This window comes from Phaethon lepturus, unplaced genomic scaffold, assembly GCF_000687285.1.
Source record: "Phaethon lepturus isolate BGI_N335 unplaced genomic scaffold, ASM68728v1 scaffold1655, whole genome shotgun sequence".
Lineage (NCBI taxonomy): Eukaryota > Metazoa > Chordata > Aves > Phaethontiformes > Phaethontidae > Phaethon > Phaethon lepturus.
Window position 1 is genome coordinate 5,922 of NW_010538155.1, and position 24,032 is coordinate 29,953.

Genomic DNA, 24,032 nt, shown 5'->3' on the forward strand with positions numbered 1-24,032 from the left:
TTGATTTGATACTCCACATTTTCAATTTATTTCCTGCCGTTGAAGAGTCTTTTGCTTGCACTCTCAGCTGGCTGAGAGACCTCAAGAAACACACAATTCTCCACATGCTACAAAGACAACTATAATGTTTTGCGATTTTTTTTCTACCCATAACCTATCTTCTTCCTTTGCTGCTCAGCAGAGGTTATAGAACCAATTCAGTTTTTCTAGCTATGTTTATACCAGTAAATAAAGCAGGTGTAGGGCATGTGTTCAAGTGTTGCCCTGTGATTATCCACACTGGGGGATGGTTAGCAAGATCCCTGGTACCATTTTGGCTCGGGCCAGCTAGCACTCTCCCACCTGTGCCTAAGCATAAGCTCAGGCATATGCCAGCAACCATTCCCTGTGGACATTTTGGCTGCAGTCTCCTGGTTTTGGGGTAGAGAAGGAGTTTTGCTGTGCGGATGAGAACCACACACTTTCACTTGGCCACTGGGCCAATGAGTGGTCTCAGTACTGATTTATTTAGTAGTATAAAGGTAGTCTATGAGTTAGATTCTGTCTTCCTGAATATCCTTCTTCCTCTTCCTGTAAAGGAAGCCCTTTAAGGCTGTCAGGATATGCACTGGCCTCCAATCCTTTTCCACCGTGAGATTGCGATGCAGGTCCCCTCTAACCCATCCAGTGCTGGATGGGTGATATGTGACCATATTTAATCCTCTTTGTATTAACGGGAATCTCCAGACGCTATTAGCACAATCTCCAGACACTTGGAAGATGATGGGTAAAATGCAAAGTAAACTGTCTTTACATTTTACAAAAGGACACTAAGGAAACACCATGCTGGAGAGAATCAGCAGTTGCTTTTCACCCCATTCTGGTTGCAGCCATCACAGAGTTCAGTGCCTGGATGTGAGCAGAAGAAAGGGATCATTTTAAAGAGAAAATGATCTCTACAATGTTATTAGGTCTGTTCATGCACTGATTCCCCACTGCCACTGCACTCATATGCAGAAGGACAAAATCGCCAGTTACCTATTCAGGGTAGCACTCTGCTTTCCAAGGACAGGAATTATTTCAGTGACATAAGGAGGTTTACCTAGATAGTGATATGAAACAAAAGCGGAAACTAGCTTTGATATTCCTTGTTTGGGTTCTTGCAGGCAGAGATCTTGTCTTTCTCTGTATTTTATAGGCATATGAATCAGTCAAATAATAAAACACCACAATGAGTAGAGCAGGAAAAAACAGATGATAGTCTGGTCTCTTAATAAAATGAATGGCATTCCAGTCCCTTATAAGATGTCTATAAAATGGCTAAATAGCCAGAAAACAACAGATTGTAGAGGAAACAATCATGCATTGGCTACAGGATAAACAGGCCCATGACCACTATTCCATCTGTAATTCCTATTCAAAGACGTAAAACTTTTTCCATAACATTTGGGTGTTTTTAGACAGTGAGCAGTCTGTCTAGTAGCCTAGTTCATATTGATATGTGATAATGATGTGAACATGTGTTTTAACAGCATGAAACCCTTGAGGACCACTTCATCTATTGCACTAATCACTACAGGTTTGTCTCAGAATCCTAAAAGGGCATGAGAAAATAAATCCTAGTACCCCCTGATTAACATGACCTGTATTTCTATTGCCTACATATTAATACTTTAAGTAGGAGTTTAAGAGGAGGGCAGCCCGGTGGCTTAGTTCAGTGGCTCAGTGAGCATGATACAGATAGGATTTCCATTCCTTCTGTCTGGTTTCCTGGCTTGGCAAAGGCAAGGAGTGTTGCATCTCCTGGATGAGTGGAAAAGAGAATATCTCATCTTTCAGCAATGACCCCTCCAGTTAATGAGGTAGCAGCACTGAAAGGAACTCTATAATCTCTCCTGAAGCCAGAATGAGGATGGCTACAGGGAAAGGACCCAATAAAGTATAGCAAGTGTAATCAGAAGGGAGATACGGAGGGTTTTCACTGCTCCAAACAGGAACACAACAATGCTTTTTTCTTCGTTAATATGGCAAAGCACTCTAGTTCTCACTCCATCTTTGCATTCCACTTTCTCTTAAAGGAGGGAAATTAAGTTTAACTGCAGGCATACTGCCTATACTTAATTGTCCCTTTTATGTTATGGGAAAAGGTGTAAATGCATACAGGCAGTTCCTATAAGTTCTGCAGGCAGGAGAGACTCTTTAACAGCGTGGCAGTCGCTTTTTCAGCCCCTATCTGCGTGTGTATGTGTGTCTGCATGTTAGAGAGAGAGGTGTGGAGAGCGAGCGGTACAGCTGAATTTAGAAACTTATAGATGTTCTCATCAGCCCCATGCAATGCAGCAGAGATTCCTTCCAAAAGCCAAGGGAGCAGAGGCTGCAGACAACAGATGTGAGAGGGGTTCCCATAACTGTCAATTTTCAAAGTGTTTGCATTGAAAAGAGAGGAGGTGCTATTTTGATTGATATTTCAGTCGCAGTATATAAAGCAGAGGAATTCTTCTTACCCTCTGCTTGTCATACTGATCTGCATACTCTCTCAGCTGGACTTGGGGCTACTACTTGCTGCATCTGAAAGGCTGAAACTCACTGGGAATAAAGAACTCTTGTAATAATGCCGGAACCCACCAAGAAAGATGGTAAGCATAACAAATATTACCTGAATATTTCTTAATTACAGGAATTATAAGTATGCACACACACACACCACCTTTTAGATCATCTTGCATATTTCAGCAACAAATAATATGTAAGAGTCATAGCAGTGTAACATCATTATATCATTACAGATCACCAATCCGAACAACACTGTTTTGGCTTCCAACTCTTTTAGACAAGGAACAATGGCTTTACAGTGATATTGAGAAACTACTTGATCAGGCAAATGCTGTATTCACTTTTTAAAGACTGCGGAATTTTTGTAGTGCAATTAGTGGTTTCTCTATAGCTAAGGTATCTGGACTCTGTAAAAGAGGGAATAAGCATTTCTTATTGTTTAGAAAACCAGCATGTTGATAAGTTTTTCATAAAGTTTTATAAGTTATTGAATAGAAATGATATGTTCATGAAAGTTTTAAGGTTCTGATCAAAATACATTCTATATGTCTAATGCATAAGTGAAGAATGTAGTAAGTTTTTCTGCACAGGTCAGACTGGAACGATACATTTTGCCACACTACAGAAATTATTATTTAATGTTTCAGTAGGATAGTTAAAGGCAGTAATACTGGCTCCTTTTGTGGTACTATTAAGTTTATAGCAAAGAAACTGAGTACGTAGTCTGCTAGCAAGATACAGAATTGTCCATTGGAGGCTGCCCGTCAAACAGGCACAAAATGTTCAGCGTCTATTAATTCATAACTTTATTTAAGCTAGCATTTAAGTTTTACTATTTTGCAAATTTAAGCTAAATAAGCTTCTTAATATTTGCATTACTTCCATAGCCCTTCTTTTATTTTTCTTTCAAATGCAGACACTTTGGTAAGAATTTGTGGTGATTATTGTTTAGCATTGACAATATACATAGCTTCTGCAAAGCCATAAATGTGCAAACTGTATACGCTTTGCAAGTGTTGGCAAACAAGAGGTATATAGACAGCTTCCCTAACGCATTCACAAATGCAAAACTGAGTTTAATCTTAAAAATAATCCTGTGGAAAGTATAGAAGTCATTAAATAGCATTTATTTCCCATCGATTCTGAAAGATTTGATAGGCCTACGTGTATAGTTTGAACGAGTACATTTCATTTAACACTGGCCTATCAATAGCATTTGCCTTACTTTAAAAGTCTTTTTGAAATATTTTCTGGTTTTGTGGAAGGCAAGAGCAGAGCAACTATCAGGAGCATTAGGCAGTTTCCGCACCTTGCTGGGTTTGGGGCATATGAAAACTAAACTTTTTGCACGACTGAGCCTTAAGCAAGTACTGTTGACAGACCAATGTGATCATTTTACTTACTGGCCCTCCTTAGTGTTCGAGGACAATGATGGATGAAGTATCCTTCTGAAAATAGCTACACCAAGTGCACGTATTAATATGAGAGCCTAATCCTCTATATCAAACCTAGAGCCAAACCCCTTCTAGAGTGTCTTATTTGTAATTCAAATGATTTACACATGTATTAAGTGTCCTTTTTACTTGATCTGTTATTTGACTGGATATTACACAGTTTAATCAGAATGCATTCTGTGGCTGCCAACTAAAAAAAAAACCTAAAATATTTCTGTACTTTCAAAAGATATGTGCTTTGGAGAAAATTTGTTAGGAGGCTCATGTTTCTAAAGGTTATTATTAAGACTAGATTGTTTCAAAGATATTCTTACAATGCAGTGATTACAAATGCATCTCATGGTTGTGTTACAAAATAAGTTTAGCAACTCTGAGCAACATTATATTGACAGTGAAATAAATGTGATTTTTGATGAGTCAATATTCAGGAACATAAAAAATATTGAAGCTTTCTGTCCTGATAGAGCTAGAGTTCACCAGTAGTAATGAGCTCTGGAAAAGTGATACATACAGGTTATATGCTGGTTGTTGCTCATTGCACCCAGTGTATTTGCAGACAGTAGATCAGAGTGATAACAGGTTTATCTTATTGTACTTAAGAGATGAGCTGTTTCCTAAAGATTTTTCTATGATCAAGAACTCACCTGAGCTGCTGGCAGTACTTATAAAGTACAAGTACTTGCCATATTAGTGCCAGGAGTATTCAGTACCAATAATAGTGCAATACCACTGCTACTACTGGTACTAGCTCTACCAGTAAGAATTCAGAAGCTCACATGACCATTAAACGCCTGTTCTCAAGGTAATTTCCAAGGCATGAAGGACTCAAGGTAATTAATGAAGGTGAACCTTGGGTTGACTACATTCTGGAAGATACCACTGGAGGGACTCTCTGAGAAACCTTTGAGGAACTTTTTGGCAGACTACAATGAAAAGCAGAGAAAAAAAGAAGCTTAAGGCTTCTACATCACATAGGCACCTAAACAGTATTCTTCTGACATTTCCAAAAGAAGCAATCTACATGAATGATCCCATACTCCTTATTCTCATAGGTCCTGCCTGTTAAAAACAGCACACACAAGACCAAGCAGCTCAGAAATCAGAAACTGGCTAAAACTTGAATGTTAAGAAAATCTCAGCTTTGCATTTTTTTGTCACTGCAGTCTGTGATGTACGTAGCTAGATTTTTTCAAAGGCAGTGCTGTAGCAAGCTCCCAGACTTTTTTTCAGGCCAAATGCTCTTTGAGCTATTTTAAAATTATTAGATTACCAAAGTGAGAAATTTCCTGACTTGGTGAGAGTGTACCCCTACAATGTGCTCCTAACAAATAGGATCACCAAATTAAACACACCACTCAGCTTAGAGAAGGTTGCTGGAGCACTTCAGTCTAGTGGAATTTGTCACTGTGGAAACAGACTTCCATGACTAATGGTTTAAGGTCTTTCTTGTACTCTTAAAAAGCTGAAGTCCTATATATTACATCAGCTGTGGCTTCCTTGGAGTATGGGTTCATGTCATTGTAAGATGTTTTTGTTTTGGCCTCTCTAAAATTTCGTATACACAAGGTGAAGACTACATCCATGGGTTAACTGATCCCAGTGGATCACTAGTATAGGACTGTGATGCTGAAGACCTTTACCAGTGCATTTAAATTTAACGGTCTTTCATTTTGCTGATGACTAATAAAATAACACTCCCTCATGTAATTACTTCCTGTAATTTATTGTAATCACTCACTCAGTCTTTCCGCTCCCCTCTTTTCTTTAATCAATATTCATAAGAAGAGCTGCCCATTAATTAGGTGCCCTCTTAAGCTGTCAGAGGCCACGGCATTTGGACATGCTTTTGTATAAGTGCCAAGACTCTCAAGAGCAACAGTTTCAAACTATTTGTGGGCATCATCCCACAGGGACAGGTGCAAGCCAGTCTCCAGTAGGCAGCTCTGTAAATTTGCCTTATTTATTCTCCCCAATCTAGGAAATAACTCAGTGACCATTTCAAATTTTAAGCCAAAGCATTTACCAACTGTCTGCCAGCTTCATTTTCTAAGGGTTTGCAAGCTCTGCTTGAATACTGCCCGGAGTATCCACATATTGGCAAGGAATCAAAATTAAAAATCAATGTGTCTACTTTAGACAGTGTTTCAGTAAAACCTTTTTCAATCTATAAGCAGCATAGATGTAAAAGTTGTGAAGAAAACTATGTGCATGTATTGTCTGTTAAAAGGACAATCTCTAAAACATGAAGCAGTTTGTAAAAGGAGATAAACAGACATATCAGTAGAGGCTGCTTTGGAGATAAGGTGACACTGTTCTCCGTGAAGAAGCCCAGTTGAAACAGCCTTTAATTCTATTTTAAACATGACTGGTTTTGTTTCATTGCATGATTGTTCTATATTTGCAGTATATTTATAATATTGAAATCAATACCTCAGTCTGGTGTATCAAGATAATAGGCATTGTCAAACAAATTTTATCACAGCTAGAGACTGTAGACATGTCTACATAAGTAGACACGCAGAGCAGCATTCCAGTGGGAAATCAATCTCAGTATCAAGGTTGGATAAAAGTTAATTTAAGTAGGACTTCTTTTAATATCATATTTTCAAGGCTAGACAATTTTTCAGAGGTGAAAAGGAAGTTAAATGGAAATTCTGCTTCAGCATATGAATTTGGCTCATGTCAAAATTAACACTGCTGATGGAATGTTTTCCTGAAAATTCAAGAACCCAGCATGTGAACACTGTATAACATTGCTTAGTGCTTTCGATGCAGGAGAGTGGACCTGTGTAATCATTTGATTACGGCACCAAACCGGGCAGTGCAGCTGCTGCTGTCCTCACTGCCTAGGCGCATGCTTCAGTGAGGCGAAAGAGAAGCATACGGACATCCATCTTCTGCTATCATCATTGCCCCTCTGCAGGACCGACTGCAAAATGCATTCCCGTTATTTCTGACTTCCTTCAGTCTTGGAGCCAAATCACACTCAAAGTCAGGCCCATACATATCATTTCCCAGCGCTGTATTAAAGTCGCAGGTAAATGAGTTATGGTGGATGAGGAAAGGAGGAAACCCTAACCCCTTATCTTATTTTCTGCATCAATTCTTTAGAAAGTTTCTCTTCATCACCTCTAGCTAATAAATTTAAAGGCCTCACAAATAGAAAGCAAACTTACACCTAACTGTTGTAATTAGATCTGTTAGGGTGGGCCCCGCTCCCGTCTCAAGCCCTATTGAACCGTGTCGTCCTGCACGGATCTTGTTGCACTCTGGGAATTGAGTTGTTCTTCGACTGTCTTTGCCCTCCCATAGCAAAGTCCTGCTCCCACACTTCCTTCTGAGATGCCAGAGCATCTCAGATCTATTCTTTGACCTTCCGCCTCTACTGCTCCTAAGCTTAAGACTACTTTTCCAATAAGATTAATTTGATTAAAAAAAAACCCTAAACTGGCAAAGAAAGATCCCCAAACTTGATTTATTTTGGAGGTTTTATGTTTTGTTTTATTATGGTGCAACCTAAAAGAACTGCATTGGTTTATGTGTTTCTTATACAATGCGTTGATTTTATTTTAATACTAGTGTAGGTGGATAATGCAAGATTGATCCAGTTTACCGTTCTTCTTGAGTTGAAAAGCTCCTCCACCATGTGCAAAAAGCAGTGCATCTATGCACAGGAAAAATATTTAATATGGTCACACTAAAATAAAAATCTCATTGAGTTTAGGAGGAAAGTAGGGAACAGCCTTTCAGCAGACCAGAGGGTGCTTTGTACTTGGCAAAACTGAAATTAGCAAATGCTGCCTTTGTGCCTCCCTATGCTGCACCTGTTGGGAAGATAAATAAAGGACTGCCCAGTTCTTTCCCCTCATACCTCCTAAATATATCACTTTAAGAGAGGTTTAAAAAAACAACCACCATGCTACAGTACTCTTCTGTTCCATGAAAAACGGATGAGTTTCTTCATATTGGTTTCAGGGATCTACCAAACAAGATGGGAAGGTCGGTGATTGCATAGCAAAAAAATAGCAGAGAGATGTGGGGAGACTTCAGTTATCAAAACATTAGTAGCTCCCACACACATTAACGGTGCTTCGAAAATATGTTGTACGACATATTTCATGTTTCGTGAGGGGACATCCAGAGCGTTCCTTGAACTGGAAGAGCAAAACGAGTTTGAAAATAAAATACCTGGGAAATTTCCCTTGAGGTAGGGCCAAATACTAGACTCCTCACTCAGGGAAAATGCAGAGATGCCACTAAATTAGAGGGACTGCTTTAACTGCTCTAGATTGAGGGGAACGAAGGTTGTTCTCATCCAGACACTAATGTGGCTTTGCACTGAATGTAAAAACCCTGTAAAATAAAGGAGAAAGCAAATTAACAGAATCATTAACTTTAGGTGTAATTAGAGTTCTCTCAGTCCCACAGTCAGCAGATTTGCCTCTTGAGTCTGAGGAACTGGGTGGCTGAGAAACAGCCCTGTCTTCTCCCATCCAGCCCTCTCTCTGCTCTCAGTCGTGACTGAAGTGCTACTTCTGAAGGCTCCAAAACAATGTTTCTCCTTTTCACTGCTGTTAGGGAACCAATATTTGAAGCCTTTTTTCCATCATTCACCGGGGGATTTTGCGGCATTTTATGATCACCAGGAGATTTTATTCTTTTGTTTTGAAGAGTTGTTGTTTTAAGAGTTAAGGAAGAGAGAACTGATCTGACATGAATGTCCATGTTAGTTCACTGAAAATTTTGGTAAGATTCTAATGTCCGTACATTGCCACAGGAGATCTCTGGGTTAGGAAACAGATACCCAAATGGAAGAGTGTGCAAGTGAACTAGGTGTCCCCGCTCCCACTGGAATCACAGACAGCAGGTCATGACAGTCAGCGGAGCCCAGGCTGCTGCTCAGATGACCAGCCAGCAGTTGCCTAAACATAGGTGCCTACTGCGATATGAGATGCTCTAGGATACACAGAATACCCATCTTGGGCTGGCAGATATGACTCAGAGATGTGGGAGATCTGCAAGACCCTGGAGTAGCAGCTAGAAACCGGAAGGGTATGCTACAGCATCTGAATATAATTGGTCACCTATGTTTAAGAAAATGAATTGAGCCATAAGCAGCTATTTTATGGTGAATAAAAATCTAATTCCAATTATTATAATGGTAGCTTGGACTTCTAGCTCACACCATAGACACATTCATGTGTCTCCTTTTTTTCTGAGTACCTTAATAATAAGGTTACAGATGTCTTCTCTACAATTTGTCCAGTTAGTGTATAAGGATTTTCTGCAATGGGTAGCTTTATAAGAAGACAACGAGACAGTTCCACTCAAACATTATTTGCATTTATTGATTTGCATCAATAAATGAGGGAGTACGTTGGGTCCAGATTCCCATGACCAGAGGAGAGTGCACCCTTCTGTAATCTGCTGGGTGCACTCATAAAAAAAAAAAAAAAACGAGGTGCTACTGCCATTTTTTTGTTATTTGGGAAATCCAGCTGGTTTTACTTGCTTTATTTTTTATAAGAAGGAGTCAATGTATTTTATTTCATGGCTAAGCTAAGTGCTTAAAACAACGAAAAATTAAATTTATTTTTTGCAACAATGAGAGGAAAAAGAAAGTTGCATTCCTGTTCAAATCAATATTCATTCCTCTTCTTCCTTTCTACTCTAGCTTACTCCCACTTCCTCCAGCAGCTTTAAGCTGTTAGATGAATGACTGTTTACATCAAGGACATTTGTAGCCATGAGTAGCAAGCACTTTTTACGTTAAATAATAATGTGTTTATGAATATTCTACAATGTGTTCAGCAAAACACATGTAGATTTCTCCATGAATTCCTATTCCAGGAATTTACTCTCCCTAATTTTTCAGGTGTCATTTTAGCTCCTAGAGCTCACTGAACTAGCAGTGATGATAAACTTCAGCCAAGATGAAGATGCTTGCAGGAGAGAGTGAATTAGAATCAAAATCCAGTTCTGTGTCCAACAGGATTTTATGTCCTGGGAAGCCATTCTAGCAAGCATGTTTTGCTAAAAGTTTCAGTCAATCTTCACCGCTTCCTGAGATGCTGTATGAACAGAAAGTTACTATGGATTCAAGCAGTATGAAGACAGATTTCTGCTCAGAGACCTCTCAGAACCCTAAAAAAAAATGCACTATTCACAAAAGGTAGTGGGCTTTCCCTGGCTTCCCTACCCCATTACCTATGTCTGTGTTGCTAACGGCATCTCCACAGAGCAGTCAGTGGGACGTAGGCTAAGTGATGCAGGATGTCTCACATCTGCCCTGCTTGGAACTACCTCTTCTGAAGAAGACCAGTCACACCCACAATCCTCTACTGCTTGGGCAAGTGTCTTTGTCTGTATTTTCAGTTCAAAGTGCCAAAATAACCCGTGGCCTCTGCTGCAGGTAGCCATAGTGGTGTTAGGCGTCATAATACTGAGATGCTGCATGCCCTGCTCCCTGGTAGTGCTACTTGGGGGTTAATTTAGACATTAGGCCTGCTGGAGTCGTGCCGGAAGGCTGTTGAACAGAAAGTCAAATATGGCAGAGTCTCAGAAAAGTTCTAAAATTCAAAACAATTCACCATCCTAAAAATTGCTCCATGCTGTGCCTTGGAGTAAAGCCGTTCGTTCCAGGAAAGACCTTCACGAACACAATAACCTGCAAGTTAGTCAGTTCACATGACTTCCATGCAGTGCAGAGAGTTGCAAGTTGGCTGGGTGACCCGTGCCACAGTTTAGAGCCCCCCGATGTCCCATCTTCATGTTCCCAAAAGCGTACAGACACTGCAGCAAGAAGGGAGTCCTGCTGTATCTTGAGGCAATGCAACATGTTTGACAGTGTCATTGAGTTTCCTTCCCTGGAGATTAGGAAATATTTCTTACATAATTTGCTATGCCCCAGCCCTATAACTAATTGAAAATAGCATGTGATCTACTTCCTAGGGCAGTTGCCCTTATATGTGATGGCTCCAGCAAGTTATTTTGATCAGGTGATACAAAAAGCTCTGTTCTAATTTAATTCTCTGTAGGATCAAATGGTGGTTTTAGTGAGCGCCTGGGAGTGTTGTTCAGTAGTACCACGATGCTTCCTGAGAGGGATCTGTATTAAAATACACACTCATCTTGACTTTGCAGGCTCAGAATACCTTCCTAATTTTGGTCATAAATGCCAAGAGTAGGTTGCAATCATACACAGACACAGATGAAGATTCCCTTTTCATACAGATTTCTGTTTATAAATCTTAGCTCTGTGTGCATACACATAAATTGCAGAGACATTTGCTCACTTCTTGTTATTGAACTGACTGGATGGAACACATCAGGTACAGGCCGAGCAAAAGCAACTCACAAAGCAGCTCAAAAGATGACTTTTTTCTTGAATGGGAGCCATGCTTTGCTCAGCCAGCATGCAAACCCAGTCCGAAAGGCTATTCCAGATTTTGTCTTCTCTCAAAGCCCTGAAGTTGTGATGAAATTAAACTGAATACAGATGCATCTAAAACTGAAAGAGACCCCAAATGAAAAACTTACTGGTTCAGTTGATGGGATAGGTCTTACTCCTTGATACTCTCCTACTCCAATGTGCTGGTGGACTAGAAAGAGCAGAAAGACATAGTTGTTGAACAGTTGTTGAATTCCAAACTTTGGCTATTTTTGTGTTAATTTTCATAACTTTCTGCCACAAGATCTTTTCTGTGCAAGAGAAATGCACAAATTACTATTTGTGGTGCACCAGTTCCAACTGTTCTAGAGGAAGAAAATAATTGCCTTATCAGTCTGAGCTGATTGTGCTAGTATGGTAGGGCCTTTCACTGTTTTCTGACCTGAAGTGAAACATTTCAAACCATTTGCACACCTGAATGTACACAGCATTGCATTTCTGTCCTTTTTCAACAGCTTTATTAGTTTCCAGTACCACTAAAGCATTGTGGCTAACAAAAATTACAGAAAACACTATCCCTGGCGATGTGGAGAATATCAGTGGCTAGAGATATCTAGGAACAGTCACATGAGAAATGCCATGCAGATGGAGTAATTGATTGACTAATAGCTTCTGGGTCGCGTGCTGTGATATTCACGTAGATACAGATATACATACACTCACTATAGCACAGTCGGTATCTTCCGTTTTTATAAGAACATAGTATCTAGGCCAAAAACCTTATTTTAGACCCAAAGAGGAGTCGTAATACCAACGGAGTCTGTGGCTGCCACTCCTCCACAGATGCAGACTTCAGTGAAGGCACAGAGGGTCAGATGCCTGATGACATTTTTTCCATGGCATTCCCTCCAGCCTTACTAATCTTTCATCTAAGCTTTCCTTAGCCCTATTTTTAAAGGGGAAATCTGACCTCTGTCCTCTGCCCCTTTTTCTTTGCCCTTGTTTTGCATTTCCATGTTTTGCAATGAAGGTTTCTCTCTTACCCAAGAGCTTTTTTAGCTAGAAAGAATGTATATTCAGTGAGCTGTGACTGTTATTCACAACAGCATCTCAAATGCATTATGCTGTCATGTTTTCTGAAAGTTTTCTTTTACACATATCACTTACTGATTTACTGATGCAAACCCTCATACTTTGTCTGCAAACATCCTGCTGTGGTGTTCTCCCTAAAGGCAAGTTAAGTGATGTTTTTAAAGTGAAGGTTTATAATTCTCACAGTTGTCTTCATTGCTGCAGAATGAGACCAAGAGGTAGAAAATGTAACAGTATTAACACAGAGGGATGTATGTAATTTCATATACCTAACACCCACAAAGGGATATACGTGACTTCCATGTACATAAATATTGCTGCATGACCCACCAAAGATTTGCCTAGTGCCATAGGTCTCTGGGACCTTAGATCTCCTAAATTTTTAGCTACAGAAAAAGTCCTTTCCCTCCACATGTGCAAAATACTCCTAAAGGTTTTTCAATACAATGTTGAATTCCAGGCATCTGAGCAACAATAAATAATTATATGCAAACAAGCTTACCAAAAAAGAAAACTCCCAAAGTCAGTGCATAGAATTCCCATTAAATAAATAATTTTCTGAGTTTTAGGGTAACTTCTGAGTCTTTTAGTGTTTGATATTAGCGATGCTGCAACTCTGATACAAAGTTTTCCTACATTGCCAGTATCTTTGGGGTTTTTTTTTAATCCTTCTCCAGACTTAATTACAAATCGTCTTTGGCTGGCATGTACTGGAACATCAGCACTCACAAAAATTAGCAGGCCCTAAATTTTGTAGCCCATAAATAAAAGTTACCCTTAGTAAACTAAGAAAGCGGATGCTATAAATAAAAGTTACCCTTAGTAAACTAAGAAAGCGGATGCTACTACCCTCTTTTTCATCTTGAGCGAGTTATTTTCAACAAGCCTGATAAGTGAAAATTAGCATTGGGTAAAAAATTCAGGCTGATGTAAGTAATGGATTATTAGTGATATAGCTGCTTGAAATGGTCTCTAATCACCGATGCACCTGACAGCCCTGTGTCAGGGTTCCTCCTTACACTCCCGTTCTGTAAGACATTGTCTCTCAAGAGGAGGCTGAGTACTGAAGTGCAGATGACAGGTGAGAGCTCTTGTCTGAAGGAAGTCTGAGAAGACTCTTCCTTCTTGAAAAGATCACAGAGTATCAAATTGTCTGTCACTCACTGTCAAATAGACTTGAAGTAAATGTTTTTCTTATTTGGTATTTGGACACAGTCATGACAATGTTTAGACACAGTTGTAGTACGTATTACTTTGACAAAGAGCTGATAACAAGCTGATAAATTCAGCCCTGGGGAAATCCCAACATGTGTGTGTACGTGTGTGTGTGTGTGTGTGTTTGGTTTTGCCTCGTGTGTGTGTGTGTGTGTGTACGTGTGTACGTGTGTGTGTGTGTGTGTGTGTGTGTGTGTTTGGTTTTGCCCTGAAACTATGGAATGGGAATATCAGCAGGTTTTCACTTCAAAGTGTTGAAATGTTTTAGTCTGAAGTTTGGTTAAAATGAAACCTATCAGCATGTCCCAAATGCTTCCTTGTCATTTGCTGAAATAAATCAGATTGCATGAATTCACATCACCACAGCTTTATGCTGATGCCCTCATTTTCCCCTAACAGTCAAGCTCTCTATGTGGAATGATTTCTCACTATCTGCACATACCCACATGGCTCTCAGGACTAACCTGAATGCACGGAACAACAGGAGTCCTGCGTGGAACTCACTCCAGTTATGCAGAGCATTGGGTCCATAATGCAATTTTCGTAAAACAATACTGCAATTGATTTCCTTGATTCAGAGTGAAATATTTCAGGATAGCTCAGCAAAACAACAGTGTGGTGATTTGTGGCTTGAGCAAGAGTGAAGACATTTTTCTAAATTAGAAAAATGCTTCCTGAGCTGGTTTGGAAATTATCTGGACAATCTGAAAGGAAGTTCTTTACTGGTTAAGTACTCACCTCTTGAAATAACTGCCCTTTCAGCTTTATTGCTGACTTTTATCCTATAATTAGAAGTGCAACTGTCATTGAAAATATATTGTTAAGTTTGAGGAATAAATTACTGTTGTTCCCAAGTAGCAGTGCTTTGTTTTATGAAGATTTTAATCTAATAACCTCTTTATCATGTTTTGCAGCTTTCAGAAAGAAAGTTAGCATTACTCAATGTACTGTTATCTCTGGTATCATATCGTGGTGTTTTTTGCTTCCATTTTCCCCTCAGGTATCTCTCGAACTAAATGAAAATACTTGCTTCCAGAGGAAAATTGTTAACAAACTATTGCAAGGAAGGATAGGAAACTGAGAATAAAGTCTATCTATTGCCATACTTTTTTACACGGGATCAAACTTTTCTGAAGAGTGAATAAATTGATTTCAGTAAATACATAACAAAGATTAATTAGATTTGGGTTATTTAAAAGGGGAATTTCCCTTGGCTGGGCTAGAAGTCATTTTGAAAGCTGGATTTCTCATTAGCATGTGCTACCAAAAAATCGTATTATTTTACAGGCAATTTAACACATTAAGAATGTGTTGCAACATCTAACAAATCTAAAGAAATCAAAACTATGCTGTGTTCACGCGCTTCGTCTTTATGCAGAAAAGACTGCCTCCTGAACGTTGGAACTAACTGGCTCTCTACGGCCCTGTATCTTTTGTCCCTGCAAAAGCTGAAATAGAGCTCACTAAATTTTGACCTATGAGCCAGAGCACTGATTCTCAACCCGAAGCCAAGAATCAGACCTGCTCTCTGGAAATCGCAGTCATTCCTGAGGCTGGGAGCCCTGACAGCAAGTGGGGGACGTTGGCCATGCTCTTAGCCGGCAGCGCCCCTTACGGGTCGTCAGCAAATCCCACCGCGACACCCGCTCTGATGAAAAAGCTAGGGCTTTTCGGGTACGAACTGGTAAATCTGGTAGAAGTAAATCTCTGAGGCTGTGAAGTCCAGATCGGGTATTTCAGGTCTGTTTTATTCTTGGTTTTACAATGTAAAAATAGGAACGCTGCTTCAATCCTTTAGACATGAGCACCCATCCGGTTGGCAATATTTACACGGCCAGTTTTCTCCTTCTGTTTAACTGGAGCCACAAGCATGTAGTACATCACATGAAGCAACAATAAAGATCAGCTCAGATGATTAAGAACAGGTAGGTGAGGAATATAGAATTTCAGGAGTAGGGAATAATTTCAGATTTAAATTAAATTGGTGTATATAAACTGAGATGGTGCCATAATGCAGGAAAGTTTGAGACTTTCTCTCATTGAGCTACCACATGTAGGAAGAAGCTGACTCTGGCTGGAATTTCCACAGTATTCACTATGCAAATATGATGGGAAAAATGGCTACAAAGAATTTTTTCAGTGACATTAGGGATTGCATACATCTCATTTTATAACAAGTTTTGCAATGATAGTTCAAAATAAAATATTTTTATTTCCAAACATGGAAATAAAACCTAACACAGCAAGATGTGGAATGAAAGATAAATCAATATAGCCATAGCCTCAAGCCCGGAGAATTTTTCAATGGCTTTGCAGGTACAGCTGTATTGGCAAAGCCTTCTCATAAAGGTACAGTTATGATGGCAAACTGAATTACCTTATCAGCACAAGTCACTTTGGTAAAGACTATAACATATTTCAGCAAAACTGTTTTGCCATATAAATGGTGTAACCAGCGAAACTTTGCCTACAAGATTTTGCAGGATAGACAGCATCACAAAATTTCAGTTTTGGAAGTTAAAAAAAAAAAGATTTGTTTTACAATGATGGAATAAGTTAGAAAACTGCAATTGTCAAAAGCTCAATGGAAAAATATTTAGTCAAAAAATTTTAACTAAGCGTGGCCCTCAAATTGTAGTCTACTGCTAGTTTGTCATCTCTGAGATACAAGCCTGAATATAAGTGCTCAGGAACTAACTTTTATGGATTAATTTCTTCGCTATAAAATAAGAGAAGAAAGATACAATGGAAATACAAATGGAATTTAATCACTCCATGTTGGTGCCTTGTGGGCTGAGTGGGTTTAAAAATGAGTTTGAGAATGCATGGGAACTTGATAAGTAGACTAAAGTCACTGACTTTAGCTTTATTTATCTATTTTAAATACTGTCAACGCTTGGCAGCCTTCTAGTTCCCAGTTACAGTACCTACGCAACTTCGAGACTGCCAAGGAAGTCTTGCACCATCTGATGAGGGTGCTGACTGATGATGGCTGCCTCCTACCTACCAGAAATTAAATACAGGGGGGTTTAATGCATGGCTGACATAGTCCTTTATTGGACAGACTACTTGCACAAACTTAGGAGAACGTAATGTAAACATACATTTTATTAAAGAATTTACTTTTGTTCAAGGTCATGGTTACAGTGGTTTTTAGAGATAAATACCTATATGAAAGCAAAGTTCTCCTAAGAAATCAGAAAGATGTGGAAGTTTACATATGATCAGATTTTTTTTGATAGCATCATTTTAGAAAAATGGGAACTGGAAGGAACACCACAGTAAAGAAGCAATGGTTGCTATACGCAGTCCCATAATTATGGATTTACAAATTACAAATTTACCAATTACATTGCAGCTCCTCAAGTGGACTTATAAACTATTTCTTTGGTGTCTAATCCATTCCACAGAATTCCCTATTACTAGGCTTTTGTTCCAACTGTTCGTTCAGTTTTTCAGTCCTTAAGTCAGGGAACATTCTGCATTTATCATACAATAGTTTGATCAGATCCTGTGGCCCATAAAATTCTTTATAATTGTAAGTGTTTATATCAGTCCTGAAACATGAATATCATAGGTGAGATTATATGCTGGGACTAATTATTATCCTTGGTTTTGGTTTTTTCCTACAGGCTGAAATGCAGTAGGAATGGTTTTAATTTTAATCATATGCAAAACTAAATTTTTAAGCAAACTTTTTGTTAAGTTTATTTCATCTCTAGTCCCCACCTGAATATGCATCACTGAATTAGAATGCTTTTAATTGTTGGAATATAACAATAATTTCAGCTTCAATGAACTTTCTGATTTGTTCACTTTGTTGCAATAATAAAATAAAACATTATTTAACCTAAGGTTGCTGTTTCATGTCTAACCAGAAACAGTCACAGCTAGCCAAAACAGGCAGTCTCGTCTGTCTACATCCTCATTACAAGTGGAAACAGAAAATAGAAATAAATGAATAAATTTATCAGTCTGGCTCCATCATACTGTTGGCCACAATAATAGTCATCTAGACAGCCACCAGAGCACCACTGCTTATTCACTTCAATCCTTTAGAAGGACTTCTGCGCTCAGGACCTAGGACTGAAGTTTTTAGAACAGTTTCTGTAGCTGTATTTTAAAAGTAACATAGAAAATGCCCATGGATATTCATTTAAAAAAGGGTAATTATTTCAGCCGTTTCTTCCTTCCACTCAGATTGGAAACTGTCTGTGGAAGTTGTTTGCAAATCAGATTATTTCTCAGTGGAGAACTGAAACTCATGAGACAGCATGCAGACCCTGTCTGCATGACTGTGCTCAGGTTTTGCAGAATGCTCAGTATTCCACCCTTTATTGATAAGAATAGTATTTACTTCAATTTAAGTCCAATGGAATGCATTAAGAGTGGCTTTATTGATTACAAATTACGTTGAATCAAGCCCTCTGTTTCCCAGCTCATTTAATCCGTGGTCTGCTGACAGTATTGTTTCCCAGCGAAATGCTCATCATGCTTTAGTAATCTCTACAGTTTATTGAGCAAGTTCCTGTCTTCCAAAAGATGGCTTTTAACCACATCACTGATGCCACTGCGAGTCTGTACTGGCCTGGGTGAAGTGACCCATAAAAAACGGTCAAACCGTTTTGAGCCATTTCTCTTCGTCGGAACAGTTTTTTTGCAGGGAAAGTAAGTAATGCTGAAAGGAAGAAGCTTTACTGTTTTTCTCTGTTGATAATCTGGACATGAGGTCTGTCAAGCAGCTGTTCTACATCCTTGGTCCTTCCCTACCCGCCTATTTCAGTAGAGCATCTACCCCAGGAGAAAGCCATGTGCCACAATGGCAGTTCTCGTGTCTTATAGGGGCCGCGCACGCAATCCTTACACGACAACTGCACAAGGGCTGGGGTGAGCCACGCTCTCTCCCCAAACTAGCATTTTGTCTATTTTTGTCTGACTAGCAGAGTCAGCACTTTAGGAATGCCTATGTAATAGTTATATTTGTCTGATCCCTTGAGGCTATGTCCACAAGCTTAATCCACCTACTTAAATTTGACACAAGTTGACAGTTCTTTGTGACAAAAAGCATTAAGTGACCATCCTTGTGCTCTTTGACATATGAAAGTCACTTTAATATGCTGCTGTTACACAGACAGATATCATACCTGTATCCATGATGATGCAGCTATAGTCCTGGCTTCCCTTTCAGGTAAATAGGAGTAAGCCCTCTGGTTAGACTGGGTGAGATCCTGAATCCCTTGGCTGTTCAGACCAGAGTCTTTGCTGGGTTGTAACCAATCTATATCTAACTGCAGGCAGAAATTAGTGCAGGAGATTTTCCTCCTCCTTCTTGTGAATGTTCCAGCCCAGTGATGGTGAAATGCTATCTTTAGACTTCGTGCAAGCCCTGATTTAATGCTCAAGGTCATTTCCTTCATCTAAGGGAAAAAACCCAAAACACTACTAATTTTCCAGTATCATTGAGAGTTCCTAAGTCTACCCAAAACAAATCTGGTCATGCGTACAGAGTCGCAAGATGAGAAAGATTATCCAGCCAGACCTCTTCCCAATATACTTGCTGATAACCTGTAGCTCTCAAGTGGTATGAACTGCAAGTCTCCAGAATACTTTGCTCCCAGAACAGTAGTAGGGTAGGACCTGGAGACTGTTTTAGAACTGTCAGCATGCCTTGTTATGTTTACACTCCAATGTGAAAAGTAATATATATGATGTCAGGGAGTTGCTATGCTTGTTGCTGTCACAGAAGCCAGTGGAAGTGGGAATTTAGAGCCCTTGAAAACCACACATAAGCACCCTGCCAGTTCCCGGCCAAAGCTTCTTGTGGTTATCGCAGGTCGGATGTCAGTGCAGCCAGACCTAAAATGGAATTGAAATTTTAAATAATGATAGTCCCAATTTAACGTGGTTCTTGAGCATTTCCATAACTTTAGCACATGGGTAATCTTAAGGAACTTTTTAAGCTTAGTTATCTATATGCATAGCAAAAGATTTTAAGTCTTATTTTATCTCAAAAGCTGAACATAGTAAATGTGAAACAGTGATGGAAAATTGTTGGTAATGGGTCAAGTTGCATCTCCTGCTGATTTTCAAGATTGTATGTGTGTATGTATAATTATAAATCACAAATAAAAATGTCTTGGCTCTAAGTGCTCATATCCTATGTCAAACTGGATCATGAGTACATCTCATGACATGGCTGAGGCATGAAAGCATTTCTGGAGTGACAGTTGTGCTTTCACTTTATTTGCTAACTATACTTCTTATATATACTATGTTTTCTGAGTAGCCATATAGAAATGACTTCTAGGTTAATTCCTTTTCTTGCTGTAGAATTATAGATAGCCAGCTGCTTTACAAATTTCACAACCTATGAATAACCCAAGGTCTGTGTTTAACACAACATGACCCACTGAAATGCAACATTCTTGGCTTCTTTAATAAAGAACTGCAAAGAAGACACCATTACCAATTTTGTCTTAGAAACTATGAGGCAGAAGTTAACTTCAGTTGCTCAGTAGAAGGCCCAGTTGACATTATGGTATCAATCCAACAGTAATTGGACTTTCAACAGCCTCTTTCCTCTTTAGCTCGAGAGGCATCATTACAACCTAGTGATGAACACCTCTTCTCCCAAGGGGCTGAGGAGCGCGTGCTGGAGGCAACGGTTTCTCCACCGCCAGCCCCCCTGACAATGCCTCGACAGAGGACCATATTAGGCAACAGGGCTGCTGGGAATGGCATCTGGGCACTCCAGTGAGCATACCTCCTAGGGAAGGAGCACAACCGTAAGCTGCCGGTTGTGTGCAACAAGCCTGTTGCAGAGGTCAGCCAGAGAGGGCTATCATTCTTTGGGGAGGTGGAAACTACTCAGTGCTATTAATGGGGTTTTTTCCTGGCTGTCCTCAGGAATGGGACTGTAAGCCAAGCATGACCATGAAAGGGGTCGCACACGGCCAAAAGATTATGTTGAAGTATCTCCCATGTCTCTGCCACCCCCAGTGCCTGGAACTCTCTCCCTTCCTTTTTTCTTCCCGTACCATACTTCAGGTCTCTCCCCTGAGCTCAGTTCTTGCCCCAGTTTTCCTAGCAATAGCCCAAACAGCCTTGAATTACAGTTTAGGAAAGAAACCACTGACTTCTTTGCCTGGCTTCAGTCATCATCCCATCACAGAACTGCAGAATAGCTGAGATTGGAAAGGACCTCTGGAGACTGTCTAGTCCAACCTCCCTGCTAGGAACAGAGTCAACTAGAGTAGGTTACCCATGACACTGCTCAGGTTTTGAATATCTCCTTGTATGTCTGCCTGTATATGATGAAGTTTAGACGATAGTAATAATGTTTCAGGTCTGGTCTGTGCTGTAGATTTTGGCTAACATCTGTGCCTACTGCTACGTAAGACAGGACTAGAAAGATGTGTGACTACTGATCAACACCACTGTGTGATGAAGCCATGAAATACCTTTCAAAATAAAAGAAAAACTCAAGGGAAGTCCCTCAAAAGTCTCATAACACTCTCATCTGAGCCTGGAAAGTGCTTAGTTTGGTGAGCTGTCTTTATAAATTTGTGGCTATTGCTGGTGAGCCAGGGAGAATTTTCTAATTCAGTGTTCATAAGAATACTCCCTGTTTCTAGCTATTAAATTTCAAAAAGACAAGTATACAGTCAATAATTTCTGCTATTACTTTTCCACACAAGAAATAGACTTCCATGCCACAGAGATGTTATTTTATTCTCAGTGGAAGCAGTGAGAAATGTCATAGTAGTAAAGGGGATATGTTCCGAGATGTACTTTTTGTTGTGGAATTTTCATATTTTCATATGAAAATTTTTCATATTTTCCTAGGCCACAAAGCAAAACTTAGTACATTAAGTAATTAGACCAGAAAAAAAATAATTGCTATGAACCTAAGTAAAGCTATTTTATTATTATCAGACTCGGTGTCTGCTAGCCTTTAATATACATGTTCCCTTCTATTCTGTATCATAGGTGCTGTGATCAGAACTTACAGCACTGAGCTCTTTCCCTGTAGCAAGAGATTCTCTTTGGACCCTCTACAAGTATTTGTTATAGCAGCCGTGTATGTGGCTGGAAGTTCCTAAACCATATCAAATTCACACACTCAGCTTAAAATTATATTTGTACTAGAAGTATTCCTCCCTTTTAAACATTAAGTGGATTTATTAAGAATGAGAAGCATGTTTTAGTTATATTTAGACCTGAGTGCAAAGGAATAACCTTACCAGCATTTCTGTGTGACAGAAAGTGAAACTTTATTTCCTGAATATGACCTGAGGTGGGGTCCCAAAGGTTAATACCCATAACATGACAAAGGTTAGTAAGAGCCGTCTACTCTTACAGTTAAGGATTTCAACCTTTTCAATCTTTGCTTGTTGCAAGTAGTTAAAGTGTAAGTCAATGCACTGTCTCCAATAAATATTACTATTTTCAACTAGTCTAGAGTCTGAACACTTTTACAGGTTGAGAATAAGCTTCCTTTAACATTTTAAAAATAAAGTTTATCTTATCTAGTTAATTTGTTCTTATGTTTTTAGATTGGAGAACATGTCATCCCAAAAGGATAACATAGGATAAAAAGCCTGGTTTCTGTACCACACATCTGAAAGGGAAGTGATTTAGTTTAAAAAACATGACTGCAAGAAAGAGAAAACAAACACATTGTAGGTCCTATGAAGAATGGCTGAGTTGATGTTTTTTACTTTCTGCTTGCACTGAGGACCGAACTCTAGATCTAATGGAGTGGTGAAAATGAGATAAAGGTCTCTGGATTCTTTGTGCACGATCCTCCTCAGTTAATGGATCCATTACACTCCACAATTAAAGTCATATTAGATAATATTCCAGTTGATGGGAATTTTGCTTAACCATAGAATATCATCTGACAGAAGCATATTAATGTGGTAAGTTATACTTTTAAGCATAGGTTCAAGACTAATTAACTCAAACAAAACAAACCCAAACTTGAAATTCAGCTTGGATTCTGTGATATTCCAGAACAGTCCTAAACTGGAATTGCCCAAAGGTCCTGAAATGTACTGGGGCCCACCTATATAGATTAATATGAATACATGCAAGTAGATGACCTGCATGTCAGGGAGAGACCTTATCACTCTCTACAACTACCTGAAAGGAGGTTGTAGCAAGGTGGGTGTCAGCATCTTCTCCCAAATAATAAGTGATAGGACAAGGGGAAACGGCCTCAAATTGCACCAGGAGAGGTTTAGATTGGATATTAGGAAAAATTTCTTCACCAAAAGGGTTGTCAAGCATTGGAACAGGCTGCCCAGGGAAGTGGTTGAGTCACCATCCCTGGAGGTATTTAAAAGATGCATAGATGTGATGCTTAGGGACACGGTTTAGTGGTGGACTTGTCAGTATTAGGTTAACTGTTGGACTGGATGATCTTAAAGGTCTTTTCCAAGCTAAATGATTCTATGATTCTGTGAGTATTATCTCTCTCCAGACTGAACAAGTTCAGTATCCTCTCTTCACAGAGCATATGCTTTAGGCCTCTGACCATGTTACTCTCAAGATGCCATGTGTTGCATGTGTGAAAGCAAAAAAATTTTGAGAACTGCATTAAAATATTAAATGAACACAGACTGTGTCCAAATTCAACAAGCATATACCAATTGTATGAAAAATATTTGCTTTTACTTAGAGCTCAATATCTGTCTTCTTTCCTCATTTTTCAGAGACTGAAACTGAAAGTGCACCGCCACCTCCAGGTTAGTGTAAATAATGCTAATTTGTGCTGTAAACCTAACAACGGTTGCATGAAACTAGATACTGCATAGCCATAATATGATTTGTGTTCATTGTCCCTTTGAAAGTGAGAGGCTAGTAAGAAAAGTATGAAAACCTTCCCAGATAAGATATTCTCACTTCAGTTTGCCTGAATGTTGATTTTTCAGTCAATTTTTATTTGCAAGACAACTTGTTTGAGTAATCCTTCAGGATTTGCAACTGTCCTTCAGGATACAGGAAAATTATGACTGCTTAAATTCTGTGTCTAAATTACGCTGTCTACTTTGATGCTGAACAGCATCTAATTACCAAAACATTCTCTTTCATTTCTCCTCGAAGGTACACCACCAGTAAAGTTGACAGAACTAAACATGGGATTCATTTCACCTAATTTTAGCCATCTGAAGATTAGGTATCCTGTCTAAGTTGTTAAACAGTGTTCCACCTATAACCAATGGAGCAGATCCTGGGTCATGCATGGTCATCCAATGAACATTTCCTGGATAACCTATCTAAAATGTCACTGGATGTCAGCATATAGGCAATTGCCCTGAGGAGTCTGGTTGTCTAGATTGGAGTAG

At 39.3% G+C, this 24,032-nt stretch overlaps 1 protein-coding gene across 1 annotated transcript in view; it reads left to right on the forward strand.

Moving 5' to 3' along the window:
• Window positions 1-2,498: 2,498 nt before the first annotated feature.
• Window positions 2,499-24,032, forward strand: part of MYBPC1 (myosin binding protein C, slow type) — an 80,544-nt gene continuing 59,010 nt past the window's right edge. The window contains exons 1-2 of the mRNA XM_010286681.1: window positions 2,499-2,615; window positions 23,400-23,432. Coding sequence (XP_010284983.1) covers window positions 2,591-2,615; window positions 23,400-23,432 — 58 coding nt within the window. The 5' untranslated portion in view covers window positions 2,499-2,590. The remainder of the gene's footprint in view (window positions 2,616-23,399; window positions 23,433-24,032) is intronic.